Below are 19544 nucleotides of genomic sequence, written 5' to 3'. Positions count from 1 at the left end.
CTGTGCTAGATTATAAAGTCCTTGAATTTAAAAATCATGTGTGTTTGCTCATCTCTTGATTTCCAGATCCTAGGTCAGTGCAAGCCTGTTTCATAGCATATGGTCAATACATATTACTTGAATGAATGCAAAGAAGGGATGAAGGCTAGAGGGTGGGGGAGGGAGGTTGACCATCAGCTTTCAGCTGGAGGATTCTCCATGGAGTCTTAAAGGTACATCCAAATTTACTAAATGGAGACAAGAAAAGGAGCATGGAAGGAGAATAGAATTAGTGCAGAGAAATAAGAGTTATTGTCAATGCACTTCTTTGTGAGTTCTTCAGTTTTCTACTAAGTGCCAAGAATTATACTGGGACAATGAAAAATGGTTGGGGTGGTGCTGGTGGGGAAGTCAAAGAATTTATATTCTATTTAGAAGAGATCTAAGTTAGGTGTTAAACCATGAGCACGCTATGAGGGTCATTGGATTTGGGGGAGAGAAAGTTGGCCTTAGAGAAGGAAAGGTGGCATGATAGATATCATAGGGGAGCTGACCCATCTATGAGGATTAAGGCGAGGGCTTGGCAGGGACAGTAAACAGATTAGAGACGTTTACTAGCTGTGAAGGGAGCTAAAGCAGTCTTTTGAGAATCTTAAAGTTCTCATACTCTTCCTGTAGTCTGTATTATAAAATAATAGCTTTTTGGAATATAAATCATAATGTTACTTTATTTCTTCATGTCATTTATTTTTCACCCCCTGAGATCCAGGTGTATCTGGAGGCACAGAGGGTGTTGATATCTGTACCCCTCACCCCTACTTTCACTGGGGAGTCATTGGGCTAAAAACAGTTGAGCTGGTAACTGTCAGTTGTCATGGTCCTTTTTGCATTTTATCTTGTACAATGATGGAGAGAGGATGAGAAGGGGACAGTGAGACAGCAGAAAGGGAGAAATTAGTTTTGATGGGGGGGGAGCAGTAAGTGTCAATTTGTCATGGAACCAAATTATTTAGCTTTTAAGAAAGCAGTCATTATGATGATATAATAACAGCGTTTTAGTGCGAGTTGTCAACAGACAGTAAGAACTTTTAATGAGGCCTCTAAAATAAAACCTTCATGGTACCCATGTGTTTGGGTTACTGTGATCCATTATTCTAATGCTTATTTTACTTCCCTCTTACATTGTGATTTATTATGCTTGAGGCTTTAGTGATTAATTCCTTAGGGAATGTATTTTAGAGCTTAAGCGACTATTTTAACTTTTAACACTTCTAATTTAAATGTTTTCCTGTTTGCTAAATTTGAGAGAGATGAGAAGAATTTATTTTAACCATAAGGAATTGGAAGAATGGGGGAAAGAGTGTTTCACTGAGTGTTCCGTTGAATAAAAAGGAGAATAGCCAGTGAGTGAAAAGTTGCCAGTTGCATTGTGTTGACAAGTGTGATTTGTGTGAGTCCCTCAAGAATGTAACAGGAGCATAATAAGAACATAAAAGCCACAGATCGTGTGGGTGAAGGAGTAGCCTGGAAATGGAAGGGAATGGCTATTAGTATATGTTGAAATTACTGTCTCAAAGAAACACAAGAGTTCTTACAATATATGTGTTGAAATTGTCTGCCCCTGAAAGCTGAAACTCAGAAGAATCATTCCAGAAACGCCAGACAAAGTAATTATTTGAAGCTGTTTCCTTTTTAAGATTGCTTATTACTGAGCTAGAGAAATAGGATATAAATAGTGGTCTGTAATAAGCTGGTGAACAATCATTGTTGACTCCATGCGTTTCTGACTATTCTTCTGTAATAGTACTATTCCACGTACTTTTCGTCCTCGGTGTCTGGTGTTTCTTAAATGAGCTCCCGATTTACTTGATTTGCTCCCTTCTCTACTTCTTTGCTCTGCTTACCATGAGTTGTGTCCCGCTTGGGTTTTCAGATAGCAAGTTTTGTCAACAAGTCAGCCATAGACGTCTCCATCCTGCAGCGGTCCTTGGCCATTCTGGAGTCCATGGTGCTCAACAGCCATGACCTCTACCAGAAGGTGGCGCAAGAGATCACTATCGGCCAACTCATTCCCCATCTTCAAGGGTAAGCAAGATTGACTCCACCACAGTGGGAAGGGAAAATGCTTCAGGTGGACAGCCACCATAACCCCCTGGGAAAGGTTTCATATTGGTTTGACTAATACACAGAAAAAGAACCTTGATTTGGTATATAATCAAACCACGTCCCACGCTTGTCCCCCATCACACTGACATGGCACAGTTACTTGCCCCTGGGTGCTCCCCTTGTTTGCTTTTGTCACTGGTCTGCCCCCAGTGCCTTGGTAGGCACTCACTTCTGATCAATGTTGGTAGATATCGGTAGAGTTTTACTTTTAATAAGACACAATAGGACAATTTGTTCTCTTAAGTTCTCAACAGTCTTTATCCTTAATCATATAAAATAGTGCTTTCTGTGATATAATGAGAATTTTCATACTTAATTAGGAATTTTTAAAGCCAGACTTCTTTCTTAGGCTCCAGGTGATTACAATGGCCTTTGATTGCTGTATTCAATAATATACGAATTTTTTAAGAGGCTTGAGCTATGAGACAGCTGCCCTAGCAGACTTCGGTCTTTGGGGATCTCTCCTTCTCTCTATGCTTAGGTAACTAGTAAGGTTGCCTCCGATGATACAAGCCTGAGAAGGAATCCCTTGTACAATGCCACTTTATCAATTAAAGTATTTGGATTGCAGGTGGCAAGAAGCATCCTGAGCTAGGACAGGGAGTTTATTGAAAGGATACTGGCGCACTTTATAGAACCGAGGAATGACTTAAGTAGCTAAGCCTTGGGAAGGACAGAAACTATGGCCTCCTTGGAGTCTTCACAACAGGCCTTTTCTCTAGCGTACTGGCTGGCAGTCACGTGACTTGGCTCCCAGTAACTGCTGCCCCTGGTCTCTCAGGTCACACTGGCAGATTTTCAAGAAGAAACCTGATTGGCCTGTTTGGGTTGGGGGTGTAGGATGGGGATGCGAGGGAGTATTCAGTAGTTCTCAATCTACCGAAAATGTTGACTGTGTTTATAATATAAACTACCAAAGTGCATTAGACGTTTCCTTCATATGGAGGGGGTATGGTGACTAGAATGTAAAATGTTAAGTAACACAGTTTATGGATTGTGGCCTCAGGGGAAATTAACATATGCTCTAAAATGATGATTTTGTGTGAAATCTCTCTGGAAATAATACCAGTTTCACATGTCCCTGAATGTGAACTGTATCAACTTAAAAGTCTGTATCTTTTCTCTGAATCTCGAGGGCATCACTGTGCATTTATAGAGTGCTTTGCCAAGTGGAGAGTTTCTCATTTGCCAAGTGCTGTACTAAAGATTTTATATGCATTACCTCATTTTATCCTAAAGGCAGCTCCTTGAAATAGGAGTGTTTTTACCCAGTGTTACAGATGAGGAAACTGTGTAGGGACACCCTGTGAACTTGTCCAAGGCCACACAGCCGGGCTGTGGGGCACTGGGCTTAGAATTTCATCCTGCCAAAGACTGTGTTCTAAGCTCTGCCTCTTCCTAAATTATCTCTAAATATAGCCTATAGGCCTCTGGTCCTTAGCCTTGGGTCCTTCTTATTTACTATTTACCATGCAGCTAACATTAGATCTTGGCTTTATTTGAAATTTCCGATTTCATTCCTGTGAAAAGCAAATTTGTAAACATAAAAACCTATTCTTTTGTTATTTAAAAGTTTCTATTTGGTAGATAGCTAGTGGGAAGCAGCTGCATAGCACAGGGAGATCAGCTCCGTGCTTTGTGACTACCTAGGGGTGGGATAGGGAGGGTGGGAGGGAGACACAAGAGGGAGGGGATATGGGGATATATTGTACATAGAGCTGATTCATTGTGTTGTACAGCAGAAACTAGCACAACATTGTAAAGCAATTATACTCCAATAAAGTGTTTTTTTTGTTTGTTTTTTTGGGTTGTTTTTTGTGGTATGCGGACCTCTCACTGCTGTGGCCTCTCCAGTTGCGGAGCACAGGCTCTGGACGCGCAGGCTCAGCGGCCATGGCTCACGGGCCCAGCCGCTCCGCGGCATGTGGGATCCTCCCGGACCGGGGCACGAACCCGCGTCCCTTGCATCGGCAGGCGGACTCTCAACCACTGCGCCACCAGGGAAGCCCTCCGATAAAGATTTTAAATTAAAAAAAAAGTTTCTATTTGAGAAATAGATTTTTAGAATATGTAATATTATTGTCATGGTGACAAAACAGTTTCCTTTATCATAAGCTCAGGAATGTAGGGAATACCCAGGACTATTCCCAGGTATACTTCATGCATCAGACAGAAAATCACATACACGCACACACATACACACATACATCCCCTGGTCCATGTTTTTGACTCTAATAGAGGAGAAGTGGAGAGAGCCAGCTGGCCACCTGTATGTCTGGGTGATCTCCACTGAGCGTGTTTTGCCTGGCTAGCAATAGTAATTGTCCCCTCACTGTGTTTCGAGCCTCGTGATGGTCGAAATATTTTTTCAGTGCTGAATGCGTTTTCTAGGTCCTGGCTTTCTCTCTCATTATTTTGGGGGGACATAATCATGAGCTTTATCATGGTCTAACTCAGGGGTAGCCTCTTCTGACTTTCTGTATTACTGTGTGTCTTTACAGGACAGATCAAGAAATCCAAACCTATACCATTGCAGTGATTAATGCACTTTTCCTGAAGGCTCCTGATGAGAAGAGGCAGGTAAGTTGCACTTCTTTTGTCTTAAAGACTGTGCCCAGTTGTGCTGGCAACTTTTGGTGCAGAGAGAGCCTTCCCCTTCCCATCCCAGGAACTCCTGTGGGGCTCCTTGCTGCCCAGTGGTTTGCCTGGACAGCCTGAGATCATTCACAGATCCAGTGGGAACTAGGTGGAGATGGGCAAGCCCCTGTCTGATGAGGAAAGTTAGGAGTGTTCCAGTGGTAGAGCCCTTTCATCACATGAGACCCAACATAGGAGCCCAGAACAAAGAGATGAAATAAAGATGAAGCTCTGCCTCTGTGATGGATGCAGAGTTAGAAGCCCCTGTGATCTTCTGTCATTTCATTGGATACTCACTGGGTCCAGAGAGGGATTGTCCCCATTTGCCTGATGAAAAAATGTAGACCCTGAGAGTTGTCATGCTTTCCCCAGGGAGGTGTGAGATGGGAAGGTGAGAAGACAGGTTCTTCTTCAACTAGGGAAAGGACTATTATCAAGTGGTTGTAGAAGAAGTGGGTTTTTGCATGTCTTAGAATTTGGTTCACACCTCAGAATCCATTCCTGTTTTTTTTTCCATCAACATAACATACTTGTTACCTTGGTCACAATTTACTGCATTTACAAACTCGATGGAAATATGAGATTTTTCAACCTTTAGAAGGTGTACTGGGGAGCTTGATGACAGTTATCAATAAATTGTTTTAGGAGAATTTAGAAAGCTAGCATGCTACTGAACACTGTGTCAAGAATTTTATTTTTTTACTTTATTTTTTCGTTGCCAAGGATTTTAAATCTCAGTGGCTAAATGTGAAGGTTTCTGGTTTGTTTTCAATTTAGGATTGTTTGCTCATTCCTAGGGGCTATGTTTGCACAGTAAGTAGAGTGGCTTTCTAGTTTCCTGTGCTTTTTGGTTTGGTGTTGGCTGGAGCCAGGAGGTGCCTGTCCTCCCCAAGCCTATGCTCCAGGCTGGATTTTTAAGGGTGACTTTGCAGATCTTAAGTGGGATCATGGGTAGGGCCGCTCCTTTTATATTTATATCTAAATATGGGCTCATGATAATTCCCATCATCCCAGCCAATTGCCTGGGCATGTTCACAAGCCTGACATGGGCAGCACATACATAAACCTGACATGGGCATTGAGAAGCTTGATCCTTCTACTGGCCAGGCCACTGATGGCTGCTTGTAGAGTGGGGTCAAGAGCTAGGTCAGAATGCTGATCGGACCTCTTGAGACTGTCTTTTTTCCTGTGGCTGGATTAGAGGAAATGAAAGCTCATGCTCACCCCAAGTGCTACGATTTCACTTGGATCTCTGCATCTAGACACGAGTAAGATGCATACACCTTGCATCTTTCTGTTACACTGAAACTACTGTTAATCTGTTGAATTGGAATTGAACGACCATGGAAAAATAGGGAATTAGATGCCAATCTATGCTGACTCCAGGACAATGATAACAATGAAAACATAATGGGGGATACCATTATGTTAGGAATACCATTAACATTAGGTTTGGATTCCGCTAATCAAATCATTTTTTATTTTTGAAAAATTAGGCTCCATGAGACGGACATGGTACAGTTTGGCTGTATATTGCTATATTAATAATAAATCACAAAGGGTAGTCTAATAACATTAAACCATTTAAGAAAACAATTCAACTAAGAAAGATAGGGTGTATATCAACCAGCAGAAAATCCAAAGTATTATATGACTAATTTAGTCTTTGAAATAAAAATGATGATACTTGTTGATAGAAAATTAACTTGGACTTTATAAACTATGTTGAATTTAAGATGAATCAGTGATTATTGTTGGTCAAGAAAATGAATATTTCGATTTTTAAAGTACATTTTAGTGAGTTAAGAGAGCGTTGGCTCAAAATTATTTTGAGTTCATAATGAAGAAAAGTTTATTTGTTGTTATTTTCTGAACATCAGTGGAGGCCTTTAAAGCAGAAGATCAAGCTAGTTGGTGACATCTTGCTGTATATTATATATTGTTATTGGCTTGTGTTTTGAAAGATTGAAAGGTCTGAATTTTTTTGGCAAACAGGAAAATTTCCCAAAGCCAGTCACCAGTGATAATATTTGAGGGTTTGCCATGCACCATGCCATGTTCAGTGTCTTACGTCATTTCATTTAATTCTCATATCTATAGAAAGTCTTATTATTTCCATTTTATAAATGAGGAAATTGAGAGTCAAAGGAAGTAGAGAACTTGACCGATTGCTGAGCTGATAAGAGTCAAAGCTAGAATCCCAACTTCATTCTTGCTCTTATCTGCAAAGCATCCCACTGAACGCCGGTCAAGGAGACATCACCTGCAGAATGGCCTTGTATTTGCCTGGTAAAGAACTTACTGACACCTGAAAGACATCAAGCCCATTTTCTTACTCCAATCAGATTAAAACATAATTCTAAACACTTATTTACTGGATTTACAGGAATGTCCCTTTTCTTGTTTGTTTGTTTGTCTTTTTAAAGCTTTTGGACATTGGATAAAATTCCACTTCAGTCAAAACATTTTATTTATTTCAACATTTCTTTCCAACTTGGGCTCAAACACATTGGTAGGACTCTATTATCTGGATTTTCTTTATTTTTCAAAATGTTAATGAATTTTGAAGGATTTTAAATACCTATACCTTATTTCTGCTTTTACTGAAGAAAAATATGACTAAAGTCAGATCTTTTTACTTGGCAGGCAGACCTGGGCGATATTTTTGTTTTGCATTCATTGAGTTGGCCTGCCTGAGAGAGCAGTGAACTTGGACCTGGGGTATAACTGCATCCTCTGTGGATGGTCCCCTGTCAGCCTCCCTGGGAGGTGGGGGGGTTGGGTCATGCTTTCCCCTGCCTCCTAGGTATTGGAGACTCTCCCTTTTTCTGCCCAAACAAAGGGAAGGGGTGCTTGTTTTGTGGGAGAGGGGATGGCTATTAGGTGGGCAAGTGGATCCTTTTTCTTACAACTGGTTGCCATTATTTATTTTATTATTTTCATGGCAAAGAAGTTGGTCAGATCCCTTCCAAATTTCTCTACAAATATTTATGGCTTTGATAAGGATTATTTTAAAAAACCCCTTTATAGTTAAAATATTTGATAGAAAAATCCGAAAATACAGATTACAAAGGAAGAAATTTTAAAGAAACCTATAATTGCATTCCCAGAGAGGGAACCACTGCAACTACACACATCTGTGGGACTGTCATGGTCCTACTTCTTGCTTTTTGTGCAAAGACTCTCCTGCAGACATCATTTTTTCACTAGATGTGATCATACGGCATGCACTGTTTTTTTGTTTCTTTTTAACTGCTTTTAAAACTAAAGAAGATTTTGTGGACATCTTTCCATGTCATACAGGCAGACCTCGTTTTACTGCATTTCACTTTATTGTGCTTTGCAAATGCTGTGTTATTTTACATGTTGAAAGTTTGTGGCAACCCTGCATCGACCATGTCTACTGGCACCATTTTCCGACAGCATTTGCTCACATGGTGTCTCTGGTAATTCTTGCAAAATTTCAAGCCCTCCATCAGCAAAAAGATTATGAGTCTGTGAAGGTTTAGATGATGTTATCATTTTTTAGCAATAAAGTATTTTAAAATTAAGGTATGTACATTGCTTTCTTAGACAAAATATATTGCATACATAATAGACTATAGCATAGTGTAAACATAACTTTTATGTGCGCTGGGAAACCAAAATATTAGTGTGACTCACTTGATTGTGGTATTTGCTGTATTGTGGTGGTCTGTAACCAAACTTGCACTATCTCTGAGGTATGCCTGTATCCATATCTATCTATATACTTTTATATCATCCTAATGGTATAAAATATTCTCCATAGATTCTCACATTCACTCAAACCATTCCTTAATATTGGGCAAAAAAAAAAAAAGTCCATTATGTGGACAAGGATTTTTCTGTTTTCTCTCTGATCAAGTTCCTGTTCCTTTAGGAGGGTAGCGGGATGTTTTATGAAACATTCATTGCCTACTCTGTGCCAACCATTGTGCTGTGGCTGAGAATGCAAAGATGAAAAGGACAGTCTTTGTGCCCTTGAGAAGACCACACTCTTATGCAGAAGATAAATATTTTAAGCAGCTCATTATAATAATTGCTGTAGTAGATGTTGGAAATATACTGTCCCTTCTAACTTATTTTAAAAATGGTTAAGTCGATAGGCTGACTTAGGCACAGAGAATTTTTTTCTTTTTTTTTTGTTTGTGTGTCAATAAAGCAATAATTTCATTTTTATTAAAGAAAAGGAATTATAAAAGAACGTTGGGCCTTTTGTTTTCATCTGATCCAAGAAGAAAAAAGATGGACCTTCCTGTTTTGATCAGGAAGAAAGCATGGCTTTCTGCGACCCATGGAAGGGCAGTTCCTTCTGGATTGCCATTTAACTTGTTTCCGATGGTGTCCTCATCCTTGCCTTCTTGTTTTCAAGGGGCTGGAAGAGGACTTAGTATTGGGTTTTGTTGTTGTTGTTTTTTAAAAATTTTTTTGGAGTATAGTTAATTTACAATGTTGTGTTACTTTCTGCTACACAGCAAAGTGAATCAGTTATACGTATACCTGTATCCACTCTTTTTTTAGATTCCGTTCCCATATAGGTCATTCCAGAGTATTGCGTAGAGTTTCCTGTGCTATACAGTAGGTCCTTATCAGTTATCTATTTTATATATAGTAGTGTAGTATTGGATTGACTTTGATGCCATCTAGCCCTTTTAGATCACCTTAGCGTATTTGTGTGCTTTTGTCTTCAACGCAGCGGGTCAGCAGGGGTGTTAAAATTAAGCTGTAACGTCTAACGGAGTGCTCTGAATTTCCATTCCTTCTTCTCTCCTGCTGGCTTTCCTTTCTGTGGTGGCGATGGCCGTTAGGTTGGTGTAGAGAGCAGTGTTGACATCCTTGATTGTCCTCTGACTGTAAGTCCCCACGTTCCCTTTGTCAGCACAAAGTGGGCCTTGCACTCCCATTCTGCCCCCGTCCAGCCCTGCCTGTGCGCCCCCTCGTACTTCCTCCCTGGGTTCTGAGTTCTCCTTGCTATCTCCAAGTTTATTTTGACCTTGATCGAATTCATGGTTGTGTTTTTAAATCATAGCTTAGTTTCTTGTCTACTCATTAAGAGTAGTGACACTAAAAATACCCCCCCCCCCCACCACCACCAGAAAACAACATTCAAGTGACTTCCTGAATATGAGCAGTATTTTTCCTTTGGGATGTTTGTACCAAGACTGTGTTCCACTATTTCATTTCCCCTTAGTACCTGTTTGACAATATTCAGAAAGGGCATCTGTGAATCATTTCATTTAATAAAATCACCTGCAAATCCTCTATGCCAGTCAGGCAGGCCAAAGCACAAAGCACAGCCTGCAGAGTTGAGGCCCAGGAATGCTGAGTGCGGCCCCTAGGGCTTTGCATCTGCCCAGATGTTTGTCCTTTGCTAAAACTTCACTCAGTTCATTTGCATAGACTATTAAGGCCTGGGGTATGTACTACTCACTCTTTGGTTTTGCACAGATTAAGATGAAATGGCTTTTAGAAGTCTTAGACCTTTAAAGTGATGGCTCTCTAGTATTGAAATCTCCTCTGTGCAGGTGTTATGTTGCCTTGTAGTAAAAACTCTGCACATATACAGTCTAATAAAATCTGATGAGCCATTCCAGTGGGGAGCCATCGCTTTCATTTGGAGTGTTTGATTTTTATTCAGCACTTACCTTTTCCTGGAAGGAGGAAATTCCCAAGAAAACAAAGAAAAGAAATTTGCAGGTGCCAGATTTCCTTCCTTTGCTGTTGGCTACTGCTTTGTTATCTAAACAACATTCAAAAAGTAATTCCAATACTACTATCCACTTGAGTCCTTTCTTTGTTAAGAAATACTGCTGATATCCAGTTTTGAAGCACGCCCCAGGATAGAGTCATCTGGGGCTATGTGGAAATGTATCTTTCTAACCAAAGCTTTCCTGGCCGTGTGTTTTTCTTCCACAGGAGATGGCGAATATTTTGGCTCAGAAGCAACTGCGTTCCATCATCTTAACAGTGAGTACCTATGTGCTGTGACCACCTTGTTGGGAAGGAATGGTCTGGTGTATTTATTCATCTCCTCTTTTGGCTTGGTTTTGTGACTTGCTTCTGTGGTGAAGCAGTAGTAACTAGAAAGGAGGAAAAAGTGTGCTTTTGGAAATGGAATAAACAAAGCTCTCCCACAGGAATGGCCTCATGATTGGAGGGAGAGCGTCTCTGGAACTGCTCTAGAGAGAAACGCATTCCGGCAGGAAGGGTTGGAAATCTCTCTCCGGTGGGGCAGGTTTATTATACTCACTGAAGCTTTAGCTTTGCGTTTAAGGAAATCAGGGGCAGTCTGACTTTAAAAATTCCACCAGTATGAGCTTATACTGTTTTTAGTGAGGAAACTAGCTGGAAACATATCAGACTCTGAGAGAAGTCCTGAAATTTCGACCATCATTTTCCCGGGTCCCTTTCCTAGAGAAAGGCAAGAAAGACAGACATGAAACCCACTCATTAACTGTGATGCGAAAAAGCCCTGAAACCTCAGTGGAAAAGAAGCTCTATATGTTATGTTGTGAATGTTTAGAAATAAATCAAATAGCAAGATTTCCTGAGGCCTTATCTGCTACTTGACTTCTAACCAAAGGCTGAAAGAAGCATGTGTGATTGATTCTTCTGCTTACCAAGAAAAAAAAAAAAAAAAAAGTCCTCGTGTAATTCTGAAAAGAAGTTCTGCAAGCTTATAGTTACACACACACACATACACACATTCCAATACAATGAGGCCTTTAAAAATTAAAAACCTTATGAGGGCAAAGAAAATAAATATTCTAGAACCCAAAGCCAATAATAATGACCACAATTTGTCATCAAGTTTCATGTTAAACTTCCTGGCTGTTAAGGATAAAGAGAAACCATATGAGTGTAATTTTCACTGTTTGATAAAAGAGGTACCCCAGTTCTTCGGGGGATGACATATTTTGCCCCCTGGAACTGGAATCTGAAATGGGTATTGTTAGAACATTCTAATAGATTCTTGGTCCAAGAGTGGCTTTTTAGAAATCACAGAGGGATTCATAATACGGTTATTTTTTATACTGGCTCTCAATAAAGGTGGAAGCAGTGATTTTATTTATTTATTTTTGGCTGCATTGGGGTCTTTGTTGCGGTGCGTGGGCTTCTCATTGCCGTGGCTTCTCTTGTTGTGGAGCACAGGCTCTAGGCATGTGGGCTTCAGTAGTTGCAGCACGCGGGCTCAGTAGTTGTGGCTCGCGGGCTCTAGAGCACAGGCTCAGTAGTTGTGGTGCATGGGTTTAGTTGTTCTGCGGCATGTGGGATCTTCCCGGACTGGGGCACGAACCCATGTCCCCTGCATTGGTAGGCAGATTCTTAACCACTACGCCACCAGGGAAGCCCCCTGAAGCAGTGAGTTTAAAGCATAGTTCAGTGAAGGTGTTTGTGCAGGGGAGGAGAATGGGGAGATAAAGGAGTAGAAACTTGGAATTAAGGTCTTAGCCTGTTGTTGGTATCACCTTGGTAAGGCAGTTGGAGTTAGATTACCCAGAGATGGGGTGGGTGGAATGACTGTGGCCATCATGTCTCAAAGATCAGTTTGTTTCAATGGGACTTTTTATATGAGATTTTGATGGCTAGAAGTTCAAGGTTGGTATTCTCTGGCAGTAACTTGGAGTGCAGATACTTTTGAGCTGCTAATAAAATAGATACCCATATGCTCTAGTACCCATACACTTTGGGTACTCAACATATACTATGAATTAACATTCTATTGGGAAGATGGGAAGATATGAGGTTTGATTCTCCCCCCATCCCATTGCCTGGCGTCCCACCCTCCAACCTCCATAATTTTGGTTCAGCCACTTCCTTCTATTCCTCATTCTTCACGCCATCCCTCCTTCTTCAATTGCTTATTTCGATATGGTGCTCAGAGCTGGCTGAGGAGTCCAGGTGCACGTCAGGTTGGGGGGCACCCAGAGAAAGTTCTTTGAGACAGCAAGATGTGGTTGGGTCTGGCACGTTCAAAATAACTCATTTGAACGGGTGTTTCACCACTTTGACTGGTTGGTTGGCAGTTTTAAGGCACAACAGTGGTCTCTGACAAATTGGATGTATATTAGACCCAAATGTGGCCTCCCATTTCAAACCCAGCCCTGGTGTGGGCGAAGGCCCCCATATCTGTCTCCTGCCACTCCTTTTATATTTGTTCCATTCTGGTTCTGTTTCAAAGGGGAAGGGTCATTTTTTTAAAAAGAATTCATTGTTGGGCTTCCCTGGTGACGCAGTGGTTGGGAGTCTGCCTGCCAATGCAGGGGACACGGGTTCGTGCCCCAGTCCGGGAAGATCCCACATGCTGCGGAGTGTCTGGGCCCGTGAGCCATGGCCGCTGAGCCTGCGCGTCCGGAGCCTGTGCTCCGCAACGGGAGAGGCCACAATGTTGAGAGGCCCACGTAGCGCAAAAAAAAAAAAAAAAAGAATTCATTGTTAACAGGTGAGTAAAAAGTAATATATATGAATTGACTCACTGCATTGTGGTGACAGTAGTTACTGTACAGTTTCCACGGTGAATTAACTACAAACCTGATAGTTACTTCGCTTTTGTGTGATGCTTCTAAAACTTTTCCCTGTTGAGAAGTGGGATCACTTGTCAGGGACAGTGGCAGGGTTAAGATGATGGCAAAATTGCTTACAATACGTATGCACCGTTCATTTCTCTACTGCAGGCAAGGGATGCTTCTGTTGTAGAAATCCACAGTCCTTCTCAAGGTGCTTTCATTTCAGGCACACCTTCTCTTGGTTTATATGGATGTAATCACCACAGAATTTCCACTGCCTTCCCCACCTCCACTCTTCACTGCACACAGTAGGTCTTTTCTCCACTTCTGGCCTAAAGATCAGGAACCTTACTGGGCCCTGAGATGTAAGGGAATGCTCCAGGGTCACCTGTGTGCTCATCTTTCTCCTGAAGGGTGGTTCCACCCACTTACATCCCCCATGCTTCCAGATAAGGACTTCTGAGGTTCTGCTTGGCATCATGACCAGGGGGGTAACTTAGGTTATTTGCTTTTTCTTTCTTCCTTTGTTTAAAAAAATTTCACTTGTAAACCATCTCCCTAGCATGTCATCCGAGCTCAGCGGGCCATCAACAATGAAATGGCACACCAGCTGTACGTGCTGCAGGTGCTAACCTTTAACCTTTTGGAAGACAGGATGATGACTAAGATGGACCCCCAGGACCAGGTGAGTGCTCGTTAGACAACGGTAAAAGCACATGAGGGAAAGAGTGTCATTAAAAGTCTTTCCTTGGGCTACTTGGAAACCAGGAGGTTTTAGATGATGATAATATTATTTTATTATCATCTCAGGACTTAGGGGAATGGATTTAAAATTTAAGTGAATCTAAGATCAGAGAATAAAATAAATGAATTATTTCATTATGCATCAAACACATGCATATTCTTTCTTTATTGGATAAGAAAGCTTGACGTCACATGGCTGCAAACATTGGCCCTTGGCCCCAATACCTTCAATGGTGATAGCTTTGGAGTCAGGTTCCCAGAACACCTAGCCACTTGGTAGCTCTGTGTGAGATTGATTCTGCAGGCTGAAGGAGTAATTTCCATTCTCCAGTGATCAGTGCCACGGGTGGAGGTCCCAGGTTACATCTGATTTCTGGGCTTACATCTTTGTCAGTTGTCTCTTTGCTATAATTCTCTCTAGGTCTCTGGTTGTTGTGCATGAAAAATTAAGTCTCGATCCAAAACGCTTTGGGGGAACTTTACTGTGTGAGGACGGAGTGAGAGGAAACAGCTGGGAGCCCTGCTGTAGCACATTTTCAACTTAAATAGCGCTGCAGCTTTGGAAAGGAAAACACTCATTACTGGCACGTGAGGGTCTGATCTCTAGCAGATGTGGATGCACATGCAAACTGTGTAACCACCGCAGCACTTCATTCATGGCGTGAGGCCATGAGATTAGGAATGATGGAGAGGCTTCGAGCAGCTGTGTAACATGCCCCACGCTTTTGGCAAGATCAAGTGCGATCACCCCAGAGAGATGCGACTGTCTTACTACTTCTAGTACTAAAGGCAATGTGTCTTAGGGTGAAACAGCCCTCCCTGCTTGGAAATTGCCTCCTTTTATCTAAAAGATACATTTTTTCTTATTGTGGTTAAATATGCCTCACAGAAAATTTACCGTTTTAACCATTTTTAAGGTTTGTTTCTATGAAGTCACTTCTCAGTGGAGTTAGGGATCCCTTGTCACTTACATATTGTTCATAAACCTTACGGGCCTCTTGCTTTATTTCTGACAGTACAGGACTCCCAGGTCCTCTAATTTTTTTTTTTTTTTTCCAATCACAAGCCTTCCATCATATTTGGGGCTCTTATTTAGAACTTCACGAGGTAATTGATATCAGTGCTCCAAGTGGTTTTGCTGTGAGGGTAATTGTGGAGTAAAGCCAGGGCTGACCAGCAGGGAGAGTGGCAGGAGGAAAAGAAGTATACAGAGCTGTAACTTAGGACATTGGTTGCCTTTTATCGGTTTTTCTTTCGCCTGTATGCAGTGATTCATTTAGACCCTGGGGAATGAGGGAGTAAATGTAATGTCACACAGTGAAGGCAGCTCTCTCTCCCCCTCCCATTTTTTCTCCCTAACCCCTTCAGGCTCAGCGGGACATCATATTTGAACTTCGAAGAATTGCTTTTGATGCAGAGTCTGAACCAAATAACAGCAGCGGCAGCATGGAGAAGCGCAAGTCCATGTACACCCGGGATTATAAAAAACTTGGCTTCATTGTAAGTAAGACATCTCCAGTAAGCTCTCCTTCCAGCATCCCGGGGCCTGACCTCAGCCACATAACTGATGTCTCCTCCAAGCGTGTGGTCCTCTTGTGCCTTACAGAATAGTTTCCACATTTTCCAGATGTTTAGCTGGTTTAAACAAGATCACATGAAAATCTCTTCTGGCTGCAGTGAAATGGAATAACTTGCACAAGTGTGACTAATACTGAGTTTGTTTATTCAGTTCTGATTAAGTGTAACCAAGAGTAGTTAGCTCGGAAAGCATCTAGACTTCATTAAATCTACTTCACAAGAGGCTTAAGGTTCTATTTGAATTAAATGGGTGATGGCAGCTGTGGGATGGATCTTATTACTGGGCTAGTGATTGGATTATTCACATACATCAATTTCGTATCAAAATCAAATTGAGTCTCCTGAAATTTAATCACGATCTGATTTATGCAATTTGTATTTTCCTAAAAGTTTTGTCTTGCTACGGATGATATCTCCTAGATTTTCTTTCTTTCAGTTTGCAAATCAGAACACAGCTTGTCCTGGATATAAACTGTTGTTTTTGTTTCTACTTCTGGTCTATTCTTGCTTTTATCACCATCATATTTCTATATGACCTTTGGCTAATTAATCTCAAATTCTGAAGGTGTAAATTTGGGTTTCTTGTTTACCTCCTTCATAAGCATCATAAATGAGATTTCTGGCTTCAGTGATTAGAAATCACCAGGCATTATTTTTTTAGTTTTTCACACACACACATTGTATTTTATGTTTACAAGAGATAAATAAACTGACACCAAGCATTGTAAGTGGATGACCACAACAAAAGCAAGAATGATTGCAATTACCAAACACGAAACACACTCATACTATTGTCATAATATTGACATTAAGTCCACTAATCCTCCACTGTAACAGCTCCTTTGCAGTGAAAATTGATTTGTATGTTTTTTGCCTCTGAGTCCTTGTGGGATTTTTTTTTTATTCAAACAGAAGGTCACAAAAATTATAATCATTCTCATCAGTTCACTCAGTCCCATGTGATTTTTTTTATCTTGATCTTTTGTTAGCACTTTTATGAGTTCATCAGTTTTCCATTAGAGTTCTGAAAATGCTTGTTCATTCAGCTCAACAGCACAGTCCGTTACCAGAAACCTGTACTTGTCAGAGTCTTTTCCATGAATTCCTTGAAGATGAAAACCTTTTATAGCAACATTTTAGCAAAAGGATCAGAGCACACCCAGAACTGTCTGTAAATGACAAAAGACTTAAAAATGACCACGGTTAAAGATTTCATGAAAGTTCATAATAATGCAATTGACAAGGAAATTTAGTTATTTCTGAGATATACATTTTAAAGTAATGACTAGAATTATGACTTATAACATTATACCAGAACATATAAGATTTTTAGAAATTTCATGTAATGTCTGAAACATTTATATTAACATATTTCCATACAAATAACCCAAAGAAAGTTTAGTATTAGTTGTTTTTGTTTGTTTCTTTGTTTGTCTTTTTATACTGCAGGTTCTTACTAGTCATCAATTTTATACATATCAGTGTACACATGTCAATCCCAATCGCCCAATTCAGCACACCACCATCCCCATACCACTGCGGTTTTCCCCCCTCGGTGTCCATACATCTATTCTCTACATCTGTGTCTCAACTTCTACCCTGCAAACCGGTTCATCTGTACCATTTTTCTAGGTTCCACATGCATGCGTTAATATATGATATTTGTTTTTCTTTTTCTGACTTACTTCACTCTGTATGACAATCTCTAGATCCATCCACGTCTCTACAAATGACCCAATTTCATTCCTTTTTATGGCTGAGTAATATTCCATTGTATATATGTGCCACATCTTCTTTATCCATTCGTCTGTCGATGGGCATTTAGGTTGCTTCCATGACCTGGCTATTGTAAATAGTGCTGTAGTAAACATTGGGGTGCATGTGTCTTTTTGAATTATGGTTTTCTCTGGGTATATGCCCAGTAGTGGGGTTGCTGGGTCATATGGTAATTCCATTTTTAATTTTTTAAGGAACCTCCATACTGTTCTCCATAGTGGCTGTACCAATTTACATTCCCACCAACAGTGCAAGACAGTTCCGGTTTCTCAACACCCTCTCCAGCATTTGTTGTTTGTAGATTTTCTGATGATGCCCATTGTAACTGGTGTGAGGTGATACATCATTGTAGTTTTGATTTCAGTTTCTCTAATAATTAGTGACGTTGAGCAGCTTTTCATGTGCTTTTTGGCCATCTGTATGTTTTCTTTAGAGAAATGTCTATTTAGGTCTTCTGCCTATTTTTGGATTGGGTTGTTTCTTTCTTTAATATTGAGCTGCATGAGCTGTTTATATATTTTGGAGATTAATCCTTTGTCCGTTGATTTGTTTGCAAATATTTTCTCCCATTCTGAGGGTTGTTTTTTCATCTTGTTTATGGTTTCCTTTGCTGTGCAAAAGCTTTGAAGTTTCATTAGGTCCCATTTGTTTATTTTTGTTTTTATTTCCATTACTCTAGGAGATGGATCAAAAAAGATCTTCCTGTGATTTATGTCAAAGAGTGTTCTTCCTATGTTTTCCTCTAAGGGTTTTATAGTGTCTGGTCTTACATTTAGGTCTCAAATCCATTTTGAGTTTATTTTTGTGTATGGTGTTAGGGAGTGTTCTAATTTCATTCTTTTACATGTAGCTGTCCAGTTTTCCTAGCACCATTTATTGAAGAGACTGTCTTTTCTCCATTGTATATCCTTGCCTCCTTTGTCATAGATTAGTTGACCATAGGTGCGTGGGTTTATCTCTGGGCTTTCTATCCTGTTTCATTGATCTATATTTCTGTTTTTGTGCCAGTACCATATTGTCTTGATTACTGTAGCTTTGTAGTATAGTCTGAAGTCAGGGAGTCTGATTCGTCCAGCTCTGTTTTTTTCCCTCAAGACTGCTTTGGCTATTCGGGGTCTTTTGTGTCTCCATACAAATTTTAAGATGATTTGATCTAGTTCCGTAAAAAATGCCATTGGTAATTTGATAGGAATTGCATTGAATCTGTAGATTGCTTTGGGTAGTAGAGTCATTTTCACAATATTGATTCTTCCAGTCCAAGAACATGGTATATTTCTCCATCTGTTGGTATCATCTTTAATATCTTTCATCAGTGTCTTAATAGTTTTCTGCATACAGGTCTTCTGTCTCCCTAGGTACGTTTATTCCTAGGTATTTTATTCTTTTTGTTGCAATGGTAAATGGGAGTGTTTCAATAATTTCTCTTTCAGATTTTTCATCATTAGTGTACAGGAATGCAAGAGATTTCTGTGCATTAATTTTGTATCCTACAACTTTACCAAATTCATTGATTAGCACTAGCAGTTTTCTGGTGGCATTTTTAGGATTCTCTATGTATAGTATCCTGTCATCTGCAAACAGTGACAATTTTACTTTTTCTTTTCCAATTTGTATTCCTTTTTTTCTTTCTCTTCTTTGATTCCCGTGGCTAGGACTTCCAAAACTATGTTGAATAATAGTGGTGAGAGTGGACATCCTTGTCTTGTTCCTGATCTTAGAGGAAATGCTTTCAGTTTTTCACCATTGAGAATGCTGTTTGCTGTGGGTTTGTCGTATATGGCCTTTATTATGTTGAGGTAGGTTCCCTGTATGCCCACTTTCTGGAGAGTTTTTATCATAAACGGGTGTTGAATTTTGTCAAAAGCTTTTTCTGCATCTGCTGAGATGATCATATGGTTTTTATTCTTCTGTTTGTTAATATGGTGTATCACATGCATTGATTTGCATGTATTGAAGAATCCTTGCATCCCTGAGATAAATCCCACTTGATCATGGTGTTTGATCCTTTTAATGTGTTGTTGGATTCTGTTTCCTAGTATTTTGTTGAGGACTTTTACATCTATATTCACCAGTGATATTTGTCTGTAATTTTCTTTTTTCGTAGTATCTTTGTCTGGTTTTGGTATCAGGGTGATG

The 19544-nt window shown here is 40.3% G+C and overlaps 1 protein-coding gene across 10 annotated transcripts in view; it reads left to right on the top strand.

Annotated features, from left to right (window-relative positions):
• Positions 1-19544, top strand: part of ELMO1 (engulfment and cell motility 1) — a 777407-nt gene that overhangs the window by 415919 nt on the left and 341944 nt on the right. For all 10 annotated transcript variants that reach the window (XM_079930925.1, XM_079930920.1, XM_079930924.1 and 7 more), the window contains 5 exons: positions 1913-2064; positions 4647-4725; positions 10720-10770; positions 13873-13995; positions 15423-15554. In XM_079930925.1, the coding sequence (XP_079787051.1) occupies positions 1913-2064; positions 4647-4725; positions 10720-10770; positions 13873-13995; positions 15423-15554 (537 nt within the window). The remainder of the gene's footprint in view (positions 1-1912; positions 2065-4646; positions 4726-10719; positions 10771-13872; positions 13996-15422; positions 15555-19544) is intronic.

Source organism: Stenella coeruleoalba (assembly GCF_951394435.1).
Source record: "Stenella coeruleoalba genome assembly, chromosome: 9".
NCBI lineage: Eukaryota > Metazoa > Chordata > Mammalia > Artiodactyla > Delphinidae > Stenella > Stenella coeruleoalba.
This window is presented reverse-complemented; position numbering and strand designations above follow the sequence as displayed.